General features: G+C 41.4%; 1 protein-coding gene across 10 annotated transcripts in view; it reads right to left on the minus strand.

The window, feature by feature from the left end:
- Positions 1-27: 27 nt before the first annotated feature.
- LOC120785905 (cytoplasmic dynein 1 intermediate chain 1) overlaps positions 28-16,089 on the minus strand; it is a 55,562-nt gene continuing 39,500 nt past the window's right edge. For 5 of the 10 annotated variants that reach the window (XM_040120873.1, XM_040120872.1, XM_040120879.1 and 2 more), the window contains 7 exons: positions 14,065-14,211; positions 11,921-12,034; positions 11,473-11,606; positions 10,802-10,946; positions 6,711-6,851; positions 3,234-3,359; positions 673-783 (listed from right to left, as the gene is read on the minus strand). In XM_040120873.1, coding sequence (XP_039976807.1) covers positions 673-783; positions 3,234-3,359; positions 6,711-6,851; positions 10,802-10,946; positions 11,473-11,606; positions 11,921-12,034; positions 14,065-14,211 — 918 coding nt within the window. Of the gene's footprint in view, positions 784-3,233; positions 3,360-6,710; positions 6,852-10,801; positions 10,947-11,472; positions 11,607-11,920; positions 12,035-14,064; positions 14,212-16,089 lie in introns of all 10 variants that reach the window. The other 5 variants (XM_040120880.1, XM_040120877.1, XM_040120874.1 and 2 more) reach the window with 2 other exon arrangements.

The raw sequence follows: 16,089 nt of genomic DNA on the forward strand, positions 1-16,089 counted from the left end.
ACATAGCAGGTTTAACAGTGAGCACTCTCCATTACGATATACCTCTTGTTAATAGAACATACAGTTGCAGCTCTTGTTCAGAACAAAAGACAGAGTGCCGAAACCACACTTGATTCTGTTCTGACACCCCGAAACACTAAAGCAGCCATAAAGCCCCACGTGTGAAAACGTCACCATACTAACTCCATGTCTATGCATCTGGAATTTTTCAGGAATGTGTCGCATGCAGGCTTAATACGGAAGGAAGAAGCACAACATAAAATGAATATGACATTTTGTAAACAATACATGACTAGTCTATGGATGCTGCTATATTTGTACAGTAGTGCAAAGCGTCGTCACAGTACACATATCTTCGTAAGGCTATAAGACTGCCACTTTGTGTACAATGTAGGCTTACGAGTTGCAAGCAACATATCACCTTAAGTCATTAAACGAATAAATAAGGGTGGACAAATCAGTAGAAGTCAACAGTTTACCCAGTAAAGTTTGCATTTACAGAAGAGCAAATGCAAAAATACAATAAAAGCACGGTCTTCTTTGGACCAGATGAGAAAATGAACATAAGGGTGAAAAAACAAAACAAAACTGAGTGAGAAGCACATGCTACAGTGACACCAATAAAAGCACACCCGCTCCCTGGTTCACTCCACTTTGGTTTGGAGTCCCGCTCTATGAAGCCAGCTCCATAGGACCCTCCTCCTCGCCGTCCGCCCGGTTAGCACGAATCTCCATCAGGGTACGGGCGAAGCGCGCCCAGTCGTCAGTGTGAGCCACCGACAGCTGGAGGAGGCATCACAGAAACACAGGTACATGAGATCAAGCACTGGAGGGACACATCTGCGTGGGATGTAGGCATCACACCTGGATGTGTGCTTGGTAACAGAAGTCCTACTGTCACTGCTTGTTATGAGGATGCATGACACTTTTTTCAAGACTATTTTATTAATAATGCCACTGGATACAATGATTGGAAATCAACAAAAATAGACTGTCCAGTGCAACTTTAGCTCTGCAAGGGGGACGTGGGCAGCAAAAAAACCCAGGTTTGTCCGGCAAAACCTGTTCTGGCACTGCACTGTGTTGGCCAATCAAATACATGCAAGCGCACATTCCTGCGTATTCATACTGTTTGGATTAACAGGTAAAATAGTTGCCATGATAACGTTCCAGACTTGTAAAATCCTATCCAGTAGTGTAATAAACTGCTGTATAGTGCTTGGCATCTGAGGAGCCTTCAAATTCTCTGATGTCTTATGTTGTTTGTAACACAGGGCTGATTTAGGTCTGAATGCTAGAATGCTATCTACTGTCATGCTAGAAGATCTGAGAGGCTCAACAATTGACCGTCAGACCGACATTATCAGCCCTAGAGCCATGCTGCTAGCATGGCTAAAAATCAGTAGCAGCTGCAGAGATCACAGGGCTAAGAAACGACCGGTCAAACTGAATGTCGATGCTCTTTAAGTGTGTAGCTAGAGTCGTGCAATGTGGGAGTCAGAGTGAGTGGGACAGAAGCCACGGCCGCCACCCAAGTTGTGTTCAAACGCTTTGCATGGCTAGGCTGTAATTAAACAGGAACCAAGAGGAGGGAGGCAGCCATTTTGAACCCTACAACCCCCCACAGAGCTAGGCCGGCCTCAGCAGGGGGCTCTGCCAGAACATTATCTATATGGTGCCAGAGTGACTTCAGCATTAGCAGTGTTTTAACAGGCTAGAGGCTCAAATGTTAAAGAAGCACTGTTGGATTCTGTCTTGTCAGACTTCAAAAAGCAGCAGGTTGAAAACATTTTTTACATCATGGAACAGCATCAGACCACTGACCCTGATATTCCAGAGTTTTGTCCCATGGCAGGACTTTCCAAACAGAACAACACCAGAGGAGGACTAATCACAACAGTCCTAATCCCTGCTGATAAATGAACTAAAACAATACTAAAATAAAAGTATTTGGTGTTTTGCTTTCCTGGATCCGTCTCAAGGGTCACTGTTGGTCCCAGGACTACACCACTCTGGATGGAATTGCTGGCATCTCTTTTGGTTTTGTTTTTTTTTTTTTGCATGCTATTCCTAGTTTTAGCTATAAACGGGGAGTTTCTAGTGAAGTAAATACCCCCCACCACACACACACACACACTCCTCTTTGTAGTCATAAAACCTTTCAACCCCACTCACTATTATTGATGACTCCTTGTTACCATAAAGCCAGCGTGGAGGCCATCGGCTCCGCTGAGCCTCTCTCCAACTCACCACACAACAAAAAAGACGCTAAAATTAGCCGAGCGGCTAGGCTAACGCGCCTTCACATGGGGAGCCTAACCAGAGCCCTCCAAACATGAGAGGATGTACAGGCACAGGCAGGGTGGTTGGCTGCTTTGTGGTGATGGCCAACTCATGTGGAGGCCATTTTAAAAGGAACACAAGAGAAGTGGGGGGGGGAAATCAAACACATACATCTATGGTAATGCTGACAGTTGGGTAAACATACAGGGCTACAAGACCTAAAATGGTTGGTTGTGGTTTATGAGGAGGTTTTACTGTGAAAAAAAAATGCACCTATTTCTACTCTTTCAGTGTATGTCTTTTAACAAACTCAGTGGACCAAATATACATGAAACGCTAAAGTACTGAAAACTCAGCAAATACAAGTGTATAACTGTAAAATCCAGATTCAGTCACTATTACATATATACTTTCCCTGTTTGCAGCAGTTTTTCCCACCACATGACACTTTATTTTGGTAAAATCAGGAGAGAGGGAGGTATCGCTGAGTTGTACCTGATGTTTCATTTAGCGAGACCAGTAACTCCTGTTCCAGGCAATAAAATCTCTCCATCTACAGTAATGCAACTTAATTGCTACAGTGCAATAAATTTTGGTCACTGTATATCACTCATGCTTTTGGCACCTAGGGTATAATTAAATCATGATTGTTTGAAAACTAAGTCTGCGAATTAAAAGTCCTGCATCAAAGTAAATCCAACAACAATGTACTGAGCAGGCTGCCAAAATATTAATGTTTTATGGGAGAAACACTTGAGCGCAACACATTAAAATGTCGCAGTTGTTATTCTGTAATGATCAACCGGTACCGTAAAACAAAGAGCACTCACCCTGCTCTTTTTTCCTGGTACCAAAAAAAATTCTGCTCACAGACGTACAGTGTGTTTCTGCTTTACAGGAAAGGTAGTATTTGATTCATCTATTTATAAAGTGACGATTATTTTCAGTACCTCTCCAGTATCGTAGACCCAGACTCGGCCCTCTGAGTCACCCACAGCCACTTCCTTCCCTCCTGAGGACCAGCGGACCCTGTTGAGCGCCGACGCACCCTCAATGGTCACGCTAGCAGTTGGTACCTGGTGGAGCATTAAACAAACCGACAAAAAAATCTCGATCAAAACGCTACAGAAATTTTTGTACACAATTCCACCCATCACAGGGATTCACACTACATTACTGCAAATGATACATTCAAGTGTTGGTTTGAAAAACTGGGATGTTTATAATAAACAGCAGATTGAGATTAGAAAATCTACTGAGTCTTAGTACTGCTTCAGATTGATTTCCAGACGATCTGGACGAAAAGAGAGGCCATAATAATTGGAATTTTTATAGGCAACTGCACAGCTACTTGTTAAATTTAATCAATTTAGACAACTGAATTATCTGGGGGCCCTTAAAAAAAGTTTTTGAAATTGTGTAACTTGAATGCACCTTCTCAAACTTTCAAAAAGGGGAGTTCAAACCATGAAGTAAGGCAGATTGATTTCAAAGTGAAATATTTCAGTACTATAAATTCAGCGGTATTTGAAGTTAAACATTACGTACTCAGTTGTGGTTAAATTTCACATTTATTTATTCAGTTGCTAAACTATTATCGCCTTCCTTTGCTTCCATAACCTGCAGCACGGTGCTTCACTTTTAACTTCACTTTTAAAATAAGTGTAAATACTATGTGAGCCCTTAAGGAGGCACATAAACCTTCATGAAATTCTCCAGTACTTCCATAAAAGCAGTAACACCTCCAGCCTGCCACCTGCAGGCAGTGACTGTTACAGCTGTAGTTTTTTTCTTTCTAGCTACTGTTTCAGTCTGTTTGACATTTTATATTTTATCAATGAGAACTAGAGCTTGCTAAATAAGTGAGTACATAAGTTAGTTGAAAGTCAGTTCCATCTAAAAACACCCCCCCACCTAGCTTCCATTGCTAAACAAAATGCACTGAAATAAAGATTCATGCTTAAAACATGTCTCTTGAGTCCGAAGTTCTTTTTATTGAATCTGCTCATTGCTGTTTAAGCTATTCTTCTTAATGTTAATTGGAAAATGGAAGCATTATGCCATTATAGTCTCATTTACACAACAAATTTATGACATAAAAATGGCAACTTTATCCAGATACGTTACACGTTAGCTGTCAAATTTACAACTTCTCAATTAGATGTGGAAACAAAAGGATATTTGTTTATTGTATAATAACTGCCTTCATGTTTGCTGTTGTGGGTGAGCTGATGCTCTTTTTAGTAAACAGCAGCGCTCGCGTTTCACCTTTGAAAACCGAAAACAATCTGCAGTGTATAGCATAAACTGTTCCTGACATGTGGCAGGCGAGTCTGACACATGTCACCGGTGGAGACAGAGGCCCTGGCATCACGTCGCCTCACACACCGAGCTCCTGCGTATTTAAAGCAGCACTAACCACAGACTGACTGCCATTAGTCTGCTAGCATCCACTGCTCCGCTTGAGCGGATCTGTACTGTATCTGTGTTTGCCTGTATGTGTGTGTGTGTGTGTGTGTGTGTGTGTGTTTGGTGGAAATGAGAACCAGGCATGCCGCACTGCTCCGTTAATGTCGTTATGACTGTGTGTTTTTAATATGATGGCAACAGTGGAAGTCTGTTGCTATTAGACTGACTTTGTGTGAGTGAATGAGTTTGCGTGTGTTTGGTACGTCCGTTTGTGTGTGTGTCTGAGCAAATGTTTCTCATAAAGCACATTGTTAGCCGAGTTAGGCCATCAATAATGAACTCTTCCTCTGTCAGTGAAAAGGCCGCTGTTGGGGGAACCATGGGAAACTTGTCATCTGTGCTGCAGAGGGAAGACACAACGCTAGTGATGGGATCAGCGACTGAGAGTGTCGGGGTTAAAACAAATAGAAAAGAGAGATTAGATGAGACAATGGAAGTGATTTCACCTACGAAATCCTGGCTGATGAAATATGAATCAATGTATGTGTACAGTGCGAAGGGGCCGCAAGGAAATGAGACGAATAAGAGCAAAAGAGCATTATGAGTGTGGAGGAGAGCATCTGTAGAAATGCAGACTTGTGCTAAGGTTGAAGGCACTGCGGGTGTTGTCTCCATGGTAACCAAGAGCGAAGGAGAATGGAGGATCGTTTTATCCCTACTTTTACCTGAGTGATCAAAGGTTTAGTACCTACTCCCCTAAGAGAGTTGTAGCAAAATGTGGTTCAGACTCATAGCTGAAGTTTGATTTTCACTCTAATGCAACTTTTCCTTCCTTAAAGGAATAGTTCGACGCTTCGGGAAATGCGCTCGTCTGCTTTCTTGCTGAGAGTTAGATGAGAGGACTGATACTTGTGTTTGTAAATATGAAGCTGCTGAGCTTAGCTTGGCATAAAGACAAGAAACAAGTTGGAAACAGCTAGCTTGGCTCTGCCCAATGCTGACTAATTAATGCATTATTGTTCTTTTTTGTTTCATTCAAAAATAAAAGTTTTCACAGAATTTTCTAGGCTTAATTCTATGGACACTTTTCGGTCGGTAAAGTATTTGAGTCTGAGCGTGGTACTGATCTTCTCATCTAGCTGGCCATGAAAGCAAATAAGGTTATTTCCAAAATGTGAAACCTTTGCTTTAGATCAATAGCAAACTGCGACAGAAGACATGATTTTTAGAAAATAATTCAAAGAATCACACACGTTTGACAGTGAACTGGCGTGAATCTGCGTTTCAGAAAAAATACCATTAATGATTCAGTTCAGATTTCCACTGTCTTGGGAAAAACAGGTGTCTGGCTTATTTTATTTGAAATTATATATTTATTATGTTTTACCTACTATTTTATATTATTTACATTTAAACTGAATAATAAGATGATCCATCATTTACTGGCCTTAAATGCACTCATCCTAAAATAAATGTGCCCCACAGCAGTGAGAATCTCAACCCCTGACTTAATTTTCTCCTTTAATTATTTTCATATCCAACATGGGACTGCGGACTAAGGGCTGGGGCTCGTGGCCTGCTGCACATCTGTGTGCTTCACTGATGGGACAGATTGTGGGAGGGAGATGGGATGGGGGGGTGGGGTATTGAGGTTGCCTGAATGTTGGACAGAGGTTGCAGGAATGTTAGCGTGATGACTGGGTGGGAGTGGGGATGAGGAGATGTCACCCGGTCTGATTTAAAGGGAGGACTGTGGGAAACGCCCACAGGGGAATCTTGAATCGTGTGTGTTTGTGCGTAGGAAGGGATGTGGAGGGGTTGGTGGTGGGGGGGTTGGATTGACGGGAGGGAAAAGGCTCGGGTGTTTGGTTGTGCGGTTCGGGCTGAGGCCCAGCAACAGGCCCCGAGGACACCACACACACACACACACACACACACGCACATCAATTCACAAAGAGATGACACAGAAAACACGCCCATAATGACCTATATTCACCCAACAGTGCCCACACACACACCTCAGTGTCGTTGTTGAGGTTCCACAGGTCTAAGCGGCCCATGCCATCCACCGCAGCAAAGATCGCAGGGTGCACAGGTGACCACATGACATCATACACATAGTCTGCATTGTCCTCAAATGAGTATAGAGGCTTGTTGTGCTGAAAAAGAGAAGAAGAGGATATCTGTGTAAGTGTGTATGACTGAGATGGTGTGAAAAAAAAAAAAAAAAAACACTGGAGAGAAAAGGAGAGTTAGGGATTACAGTAGATGACACACTAGAAAGAAAAGAGAGAGAGAGAGAGAGAGAGAAGGAATGGAGAGAGGGAATGAGTGAGCTTCAGACAGAGTGGCGCTGCCTCAGCCTTGGGGCCTGTCTGGGTGCAGAGCCTAATTAAAAAGCCTAGCACATTCACACAGCGCCATAAAACCGCTGGGAGAGATGAAAGGGAGGGCCCCTCCACAAGGTGTACTGTAACCTCAACACAACAGCTGTCTGAGAGAGAGAGAGAGAGAGAGAGAAATGGGAAGAGATGGCGAAAAAAAGAAGGGGTGGACAATGGACGCAGAGGAAGGGACTCTGGAAATAGGATGTGTGTATATATGTAGCCTGACCAAAACAGGATTCTTTAGGCCTAAAGAAATGATGTTATATATTTGAAAAATAAACTTGTCAGTGCTTGGCATTTCTTACTTATTGACCAAAATATACACCAATACTGATATTTATATACTGTGTGTGTGTGTGTGTGTGTGTGTGTGTGTGTGTGTGTATCCCTATGTCTCAGACCGGCTGTTAGGATTCCAGAGGCTTACAAACTGCATTCCTGACAGGTAAAATGGGAGGGGTGGAAGACAGGAGACAGGTTGGCTGGAAGAGCAAATGAAGGAATGTAGTCTCTCGCTCTTTCTTCCTCTCTCCTCCTCATGTCTTCTCTTTTTGTTCTCCATTACCTTTACTCTCTCGCTCCACAGTTGTTCTGCTGTGAGACCTGCAGACAGATAGTTGCGCACACTCACTCACTCACTCGCGCACACACACACACAAACACAAACAAAACAGAGCCAAGCCAATTTCAAGCCTCAATTGAACCTGTTTTCCAGCCGACGAGGTGACAGCAGAGGTCATTTTTCTCCACCTCACAGTTTCAGCATTCGATCAGGTGGGCGATCCCTGTTTATGTTCTCTCTCTCTCTCTCTCTCTTTGTTGTAGTCCATGTCCCCATTATGGTTTGATTTAACTCTACTCATTCTCTAATACTAAAGTCTTTCAATTCAACTGGTTCTATTTAAATGTCATTTTATTTTGATGGTCTTATTTGCCTCTTTGGGCAGTTTCAAGCTAAAAATGTGAAATATGTCAGTATTCAGCCATAAGTCAAAGTAGCACTTAATTTAGGAGTTAAAATGACATGAATAAAGTCCTCCTTCTATCTCCCGACTATTCAAAATGTAAACTACTATTTTACTGTTGTCTATCCATAATCTACCTATCTTAAATAAAGTGATTTGAGTAAATAATGTGCAGCAACAAGTCTTAAAACTAATCTTAAAATTAAGCTTAATCCTTGTGGCGCCGCACTTGAAGTAACTGTCATTATCTGTCCTGTGCTGAGAAGCTTGGGAGTCTCTAGCACGTTTAAACCGGAAAGCCTATACTGGATACTGATAGTTAACATCAAATGACGGCAACAATTTATTGACATAAGTGCATGCAAGGTTGGTTATGCATTTATGCTAAAAATTTCACAGATTCTTGGCAGTCAGAGTCACACTAGTAAAATCCCACTGAAAAAGTACAAATAGTAATACTAATAAATTAGTATCCGGTACTGCAATCATTAATACCTTTGTGTTTGCTGTCTCAAAATTCAAAATGTTACAGAGGTCACAGGAAACCTCTCAGCACTTGGCCTTCCAGAAGGATCCAAACCATCTCTTGTCTGCAGCAGGCAGAGTCGCATGATCTCACTGGTTCTATCCTGGCTGCATGGCAGCTTCACGCCAGATTTAATGAGCGCACACCGTGGGGACCGAGAAGTAGTCCTCACATTGGAAATTGTTGTGAAAACTCTTCATAAGCGGTGCTGTAAGAGCACACCAGGACAAAACCCTTCACAGAATCTCTTTTTCTCCTTTGCCAATATATCTACAGACATCCATCTGAAAATACTATCAACACCCACAACGATCACCTGAACCGACAGTGATGCGGCCCGTTAATTAACTTCTTAAGAGAGCAGAAGTGGAATGATTATGCTCCATCCAATCACTTAGTAGACGCTGGTTTTTGGGGTCAAGAGAGCATGACGGTTCAAGTTATGCACAATTACAAACCCACTCCCAGCTGTCACGACATCTTCACACTCTGGCTGACTTTAAATGTTTTCACTAACCACAATATTTGCACCGCTGAGTGTAAAAACATCAGCAGACGTCTGTACGACGGCCTTTTTGAACTGCAAGGGCAAACGTGTGTGTGAATGAAAAGAGAATCCGCGGCGAATATGAATGTGTATGTGTTACAACAGTTCGTGATGGCTGTGATCGGTGGGGTGAAGGCAAACCTCGAGGGGATTCTAGGTAACCAACGGCAGCTTGCTTGAGTTGTACGTTAGTGGTGTGTCTATGTCTACACATACACACACCTATATACACTCAGGTATTTCGCCTGCCCACATACAAACATGGGTTTTGAGGGATAAGAGACAGACGCACATTCCTGCGGTGCCCCTCAAAGGAAAGGGAATTCCCAAATCCTGGAGAAATAACACAATCTTCTGATGGAAATCCACAGAAATGTTTTAATTTGTGTCATGGGACATTGTTACAGCCTGTCACATCCAAGTATGAAAACTGGCATAAAGCTAATGGTATTATGCAATATGCATTATGTATTTCCCTCATATTAAATAGGTCTGTCTTTGATTTTTGGTTGTTTTTGCTGTTTGACCGGCTGCTCATGTCATCACTTTGCACCATGAACCATAACCATGAACTTTTTTTTGTCTTTAAAATGCCCCCTGGCCCTTTTCCCTTCACCTGCTCTCCTGCTGACTCTTCCTTTTCCTCTCTTGCTATTTTCTTTCCATCCTCCCTACCTTCTTCAACCTCCAGTTCTCTTCTTTATTAACAGAATCCTACTTTCCACTCCATTAAAATACTTGAATACAATAATGCAGTGTCTCAGCTTATAGGTTGATACATACTATTTCAATCACAGAATTTCTTCATCTCTTTTGTGCAGTATTTCTGTTGTACCTGAGCTCACTCCTTTGTGTCTCACCGCCACCAACAGTGCCCTTTCAATGAATTAGCTAACTTTTCTATTCTCTAGCACTCACTCTGACGGAAACAGTGACTGTTTGCTTTTTTACTCCCAGTAAAATGCTGCCAAATGGAATTCGACACATCAGTTTGAAAGGAGAATAAATGACCTGAGTGGACGAGGTCACTCAAAACCAGCGAGAGGAGGAGCGCCCGCCTTCAGAGTGTGTCGGAGTTAGATCCACTGAGTGCACCTGCAGGCGGCAGTGACCACTGTCCCTTCAGTGCTTTTGTGTTTTGCAAGGATGGCCAGGAGTGGGAGTGACACACACATACACATACACACAGACGATTTTTGAACAATGCCAAACAGCTATTAGTAAATAAAATTAATGGAAACTGCCTGGCAGGCTAAATACAGGTTAAATTAACCGCTGTTCCGAAAAAATTTGTGCAGCGAAAAGTGCAGCTTGTCAAGTATCAATATCAGAACAGTTTTGTCTGATGAGTAGGGGGTTTACAATATTTCAGTGCAACAGACACTAACTGTCACTTTGCTATTGAGTCATTTCACTGCACACCCACACAGTATCCATATACCCAGTAACATTATTTCCACACATACATACACAGAGAGACACACAAGTAGTGAGAGAATGATTTTCAAAAAGTTGCTCACCTGCTCACTCTCTCGCTCTCAACTCTCCCTCTCACACTCAGTTTCTCTTTCTCCGCATCCGCTCGGAGTCCACAATCACCCTCCCCCCCCCCACACATCCCCTCTCTCTCTCTTCCTCTCACTCTCTATCACACACAAACAGACAAAAAACACACACATTATACCTTAGTGCTCCACAGTTTGACAGTCCAGTCAAAGGAGGATGTGATGAAGAGGTGGGAAAAGTCAACGGTGCCCACTGCGCTGTGACAGCTGATGCCCGTCACTGGCCCCTGGTGGCCCTCGAACATCTCACAGATACCTGCCTTACTGGAGAGGGAAGACACATGTATAAAAATCAGAACTTAGATATTCAGGACAGCAGTGGTCACGTTGGTGAAATATATAAAGCAGTAAAGGGGTTTGTGCCTCACTGGGGCTGCTCATGCTAAAATCTAATTTACATCAGATAATGGAGCTTTAATGGAGTTAAAAATGAGTAACTCCTTAAATGAAATCCATTTTTCTTAAAACAACTGAAACATTTTGTCAGGTGAAACTATTTCATCTTTTACAAATCAATTTTTTGTTGTTTCAATAATCTCCAAGGCAACAAGCAAATATACACATCAATATATTTGACTTAGAAAAAATATATTTAAATCTTAAACCTCAACATGCCTTGGCTTCCTAAATGAATATCTTAGTTATTTTACTGTAATTTTGTAAGTTTAGATTATGTAGACATAAAATTGAAGTAAAACTTAAAGCAGCTATCAACACTATGACCATGTGACTATGTTATTTCCTGTGATCTTTTACACATGTGTGTGTAACAGTGTGTGTGTCCACCAACCTGCCATGTCTGGATGCAGTGTACACGGTGCCCTCCTCGCTCCCCACCACATAGTTGTTGACGTCTCCCGTGGGGAAGGCCATGCCTGTCACTGCCACCGGCTTGGATTTATTGTACGCCAGTTCCATGGTCTCCTACACACACACACACACACACACACACACACACACACACACACACACACACACACACACACACACACACACACACACACATGCAAACAAAACATAATTGTGAGCTGATACACACAAGTTTAAAAACACAAACATGTCTATACACGTCCATCAACACTTACAGAAAATACATGCAGAATTCCATCTTTACCAGTTATTAAGCCATAAAATATTCATTGTGTTTTAAGACTTTTAGGATACTTTACTAACTGACCCTTTTTAAGCTGTTGGCAGATTGTGTGGATTGTGTGATAAGTGAGGAGTGTGTTGTGTACCTGCGGTTGGGAGAGCATGTCTAGACTCCAGGAGCACATCTTGCCGTCTGTAGACACAGTGATCAGGTTGTTGGCGTTCTGGGTGCCAACCACGTTGACGCAGTACACTGGGTGCTACACAAACACACATGTGAATGCGCAGAAAGAGATACAGTCACACAGGCACACAAATGGATGGTGGGGAATACACACTTGCACAATGCATAATGCCACATGATTTCAATACCTCATAACTCACCTCAACTGTATTTGATTACAACAATCCCTACTGAAATGCTTGTTATTCCACAGCATATTGTGATCACAATCATAAATCATAATTAGTAGAAGCATAAGAATTTCTCTCTACATCTGGCATCTTGTGTAATAAATATCTGGATAATTCGTAACTGCAGTAGGCTGTCAGGGAAATGAAATATTCCAATAATGTGATATGCTTATATTATTAAAATTAGATTTTAAACATGTAATTTAATGATCATGTAAGTTTACCCTTAAACACATGACATCATTAGATACTTTGTGAACCAACACATGCAGCAGGCGGTCAGACACCTCGCACACCACTGTGAAGTCGCCTCTACGTTTGGGAGAAACGTCCATATCCACAGGAGTGTGTGGAACCACCATGTCACTGCGCAGTAATTGATTTGTGTAGAGGGCCACACAAAGAATGCATTCAGCAATCAGCACCATGCTAGCTGGCTGGACTCACTGACGGGAGAGGATGTGAGCGGTGGCCTCATTATTGGAGTCACAGCCACTCTAAACCTACAGCGTGGATGACATGTAGCTGTGTCTTCATGCCTTCTGTAGCTTAAGATATTGCTAGTGCATTTTGGTCAGTGTTTTGTCAAGGGTCATTGAGTCCACTGGAGCTTCTGAACTGAGCTATCCTTTCAGTTTTGCTTAGAGGATGACTGCTCCCATCAAGTATGTGTGTGTGTGCGTGTGTGTGTGTGTGTGTGCGTGTGGTTGTGTCTATTGTGAGAATACTGAGTCTCAAAGTTGCAGAGTTCCTCTTTCATGGAAACATACATCAAGCCATTATCATGAAAATTTCTTATTATTGTTATGCTGCATTATTAAATGCACGTACAATATAATGTAATTCAATATCTATTCTATTCTTTAAAGCCCCTTAAACAAATTTTTTCTATCAGACTCTTACTATGAGTAAAGGGTTGGGTCCCCTATGAACACTACTTTTTTTTGGCAAAGTTAGAACAGTTTTGGGTATTTCACATGAGTTATCTTGTCTTTGCAATCAAATCTGCTCAAATTAATTTAATTTAGCACTTGAAATCACATTGAGCTTTAACTAAATATTATTTTTAATTTCTACAAATTAATCATTTAGTCTATAAAATGTCAGAAAATATTTCCCATTACCCAAAATACAATTTCTCAATATCCATGGTTCAAATTGCTTGTTTTGTCTGACTATCACTGTTGAAACCAAAGATATTCAAATTGGTAATGATATAAAACTGGGAAAAGCAGACAATCTTCAAATTTCAGAATCTTGAACCAGCAATAGTTTGACATTTTTGCTTGATAAATGTATGTAAAGTGATTCTCAATATGATTATCCAAACTGTGAATGATTTTCCGCAGATTCACTACTCAACTAATGGTTTCAGCACTAAAAGCAAAACACAGACTGTAGGTTTAGGCTTTAAAAACAACTTGAACTCTTAAGCACGGATCTGATTTTTTACACAGAAATAAGTGTCTAGTGTCTATTAACGTGTAGTATTTTTCAACAATAACTTAATACTTTTACAACTGTGTTATATTATGTTGTTTTTCCATTATCTGTATATACACCAACATCCACTTATTGATGATTCACAGAAGGCGCTACATGTAAAGTTGTTGACAAACACATTAATAAACACTTAGATCTGCTTAATACTACATTATAATGTGTTATACACCATTTATTAAATGTTTATATACTGCTTAGAAATAGGGGGTTAGGTTAAAATAATTTGTTAACATTTTATTGCAATTGTGTCAACACTAAAAATATCAGATGGGTACTGTAACTCTACCAATGACTGCTTTGATTCACATTAGGGTCCAGTTTCTTGCACACAACTAAGACTATATGTTACACTGATACTGGGTGCCAGCCTTACAGTGTGTGCAACAGCAGACAGGGGAGTCCTCTGTACAGGGGTCCGACGGTGACTGCGGTTGTCCCACAGTACAATCTGCCCCGAGTAAGTCCCCCCAACCACCAGGTTGGGATGAAACCTGGCAAAGCCCACAGACACCACCGGAGACTGAGGAGAGAAAAGAAGAGAGAAGGGGAGAGAATGAGAAGGAAAAACCACTGCATATTATTCAGGTGTGAGGTTATTTTATGGGAAAGTTTAAGAAAGAAACATTTTATGATGGTCTGACAGAAAGAGGAATATGGTGAGAAAAGAAGTAGTTTGGTCAGATAAAATGTCTCGATAAAACAGCAGACGGTGAGAAACGAGCAAAAACAAAGAAATATAAGAACCGAAACGTTAATGCCAGATGAAGCGTGGGTGAGAACGAGTGATCAAGGCATCGTGATGGATGGCAGATATGGGGGAGATAGAAGAAGAGGGAGAAGATGAGTTTAGCTCCGGTGAGGGTCTGCTGAGGAGAGGGAGAGGGGAGACGGGTGACGCTGGGGCAGGGACCAGACAAAGAGGGGAACTGTAGTCCTCTTTCCCCCAGCCGTTTCACATTACACTATCAAACCCCCAGCAGCAACTGGAGCGCTCACTGTAGCGTCCATCGTGACAGGCGCACCCTTGAACTCCCTCCCTCACCAGTACCGTGTTTATTGAGTTTTGGTTCCTCTTCACTGCTTGTCCCATATGGGATCCTGCGTGCAACAGCTAGCTTCTCCCGACCCAGAGCCACTGAAGCATCTGTGCTGGGGAATTATGAGAAAATGTTTCAGCTATGTAGTGCCACAGGAGGGCAAGTGACGTTACGCATTGACAAATTTATCTCTCCATCCATCCATCTAGTAAAGCAGCATAATCATGTTGAGTTCATTTATAGACTCGACTGGGCCAAGAGAGCATTCAACTAGAAGCAGAGAGGCACAAATCACAATTGCAAACAGTAAAATTATTACAACATGCAGGGTGCTTTTCGCAAAAGGGGTGTTGCCTAATACAGTTGTAGATTTTGTTGGAAGAGCCAAAGCTGACAGATTTAGTGTTCCTGAAAACAGTACGTCACGACAACAGCTCTGAGATTGTGTTTGGAGACAATATTGTCATTTATTATAAGAATCCTCCGGGATGAATCACTTTCCTAACAAAGCAATTTTGAATTAATTTTATGAAAGTATTTTTGAAATGTACTAAAACTTTTTGATACTACTACTTGTAAGAGGCTATTAAATACACGGTGAGACTACAATTAATATGTTTTTAATAATTCAAATAAAGACAATAACAAATTCATATTTGATTAACTTAATGACCACTATAATAATCTGTCTCGAGACTATTGGCTTACATGAATGCCCTTAAAGGAATAACCTATGAGGGAGTTCACTGGACATTGTCAAATCTAAATACAATAATGGTGATCAAATGTTAGATTAATGCGCTGCTGAGGCTGCAGGAGGCCCCCTGTTTGACTGTGGCTGGATATCACGGATCAATTTTATCCAAACATTTCTGTCTCCTAGAACACTGCTGTAACTTCATATTCATCCTTTATGGCTAATTACAGCCTTGCGCCAACAGGCAACTTAGTCAGAACAGTTTAAGGAAGAAGTGGTTGTTAGTAGGTACAGTTGGAAAAGTCGGAAGTTTACATACACCTTAGCCAACTAATTTTAAATTCATTTTTGCACAATTCCTGACATTTGATCCTGGTAAACAGCTTCAGTCTGTCGGTTTGGATCACTTCTTTATTTTAACAATGTGAAATGTCAGAATAATAGTAGAGAGAATGATTATTTTTAGCTTTTATTTCTTTCATCACATTCCCAGTGGGTCAGACGTTTACATGCACTTTGTTAGTATTTGGTAGCATTGCCTTTAAATTGTTCAACTTAGGTCAAACATTTTCTGTAGCCTTCCATAAGCTTCTTACAATAAGTTGCTGGAATTTTGGCTCATTTAATTACTTCAACCTAAGTGTATGTAAACGTCTGAATTCAG

The sequence above is a fragment of the Xiphias gladius genome, chromosome 24 (genome assembly GCF_016859285.1).
Source record: "Xiphias gladius isolate SHS-SW01 ecotype Sanya breed wild chromosome 24, ASM1685928v1, whole genome shotgun sequence".
Lineage (NCBI taxonomy): Eukaryota > Metazoa > Chordata > Actinopteri > Istiophoriformes > Xiphiidae > Xiphias > Xiphias gladius.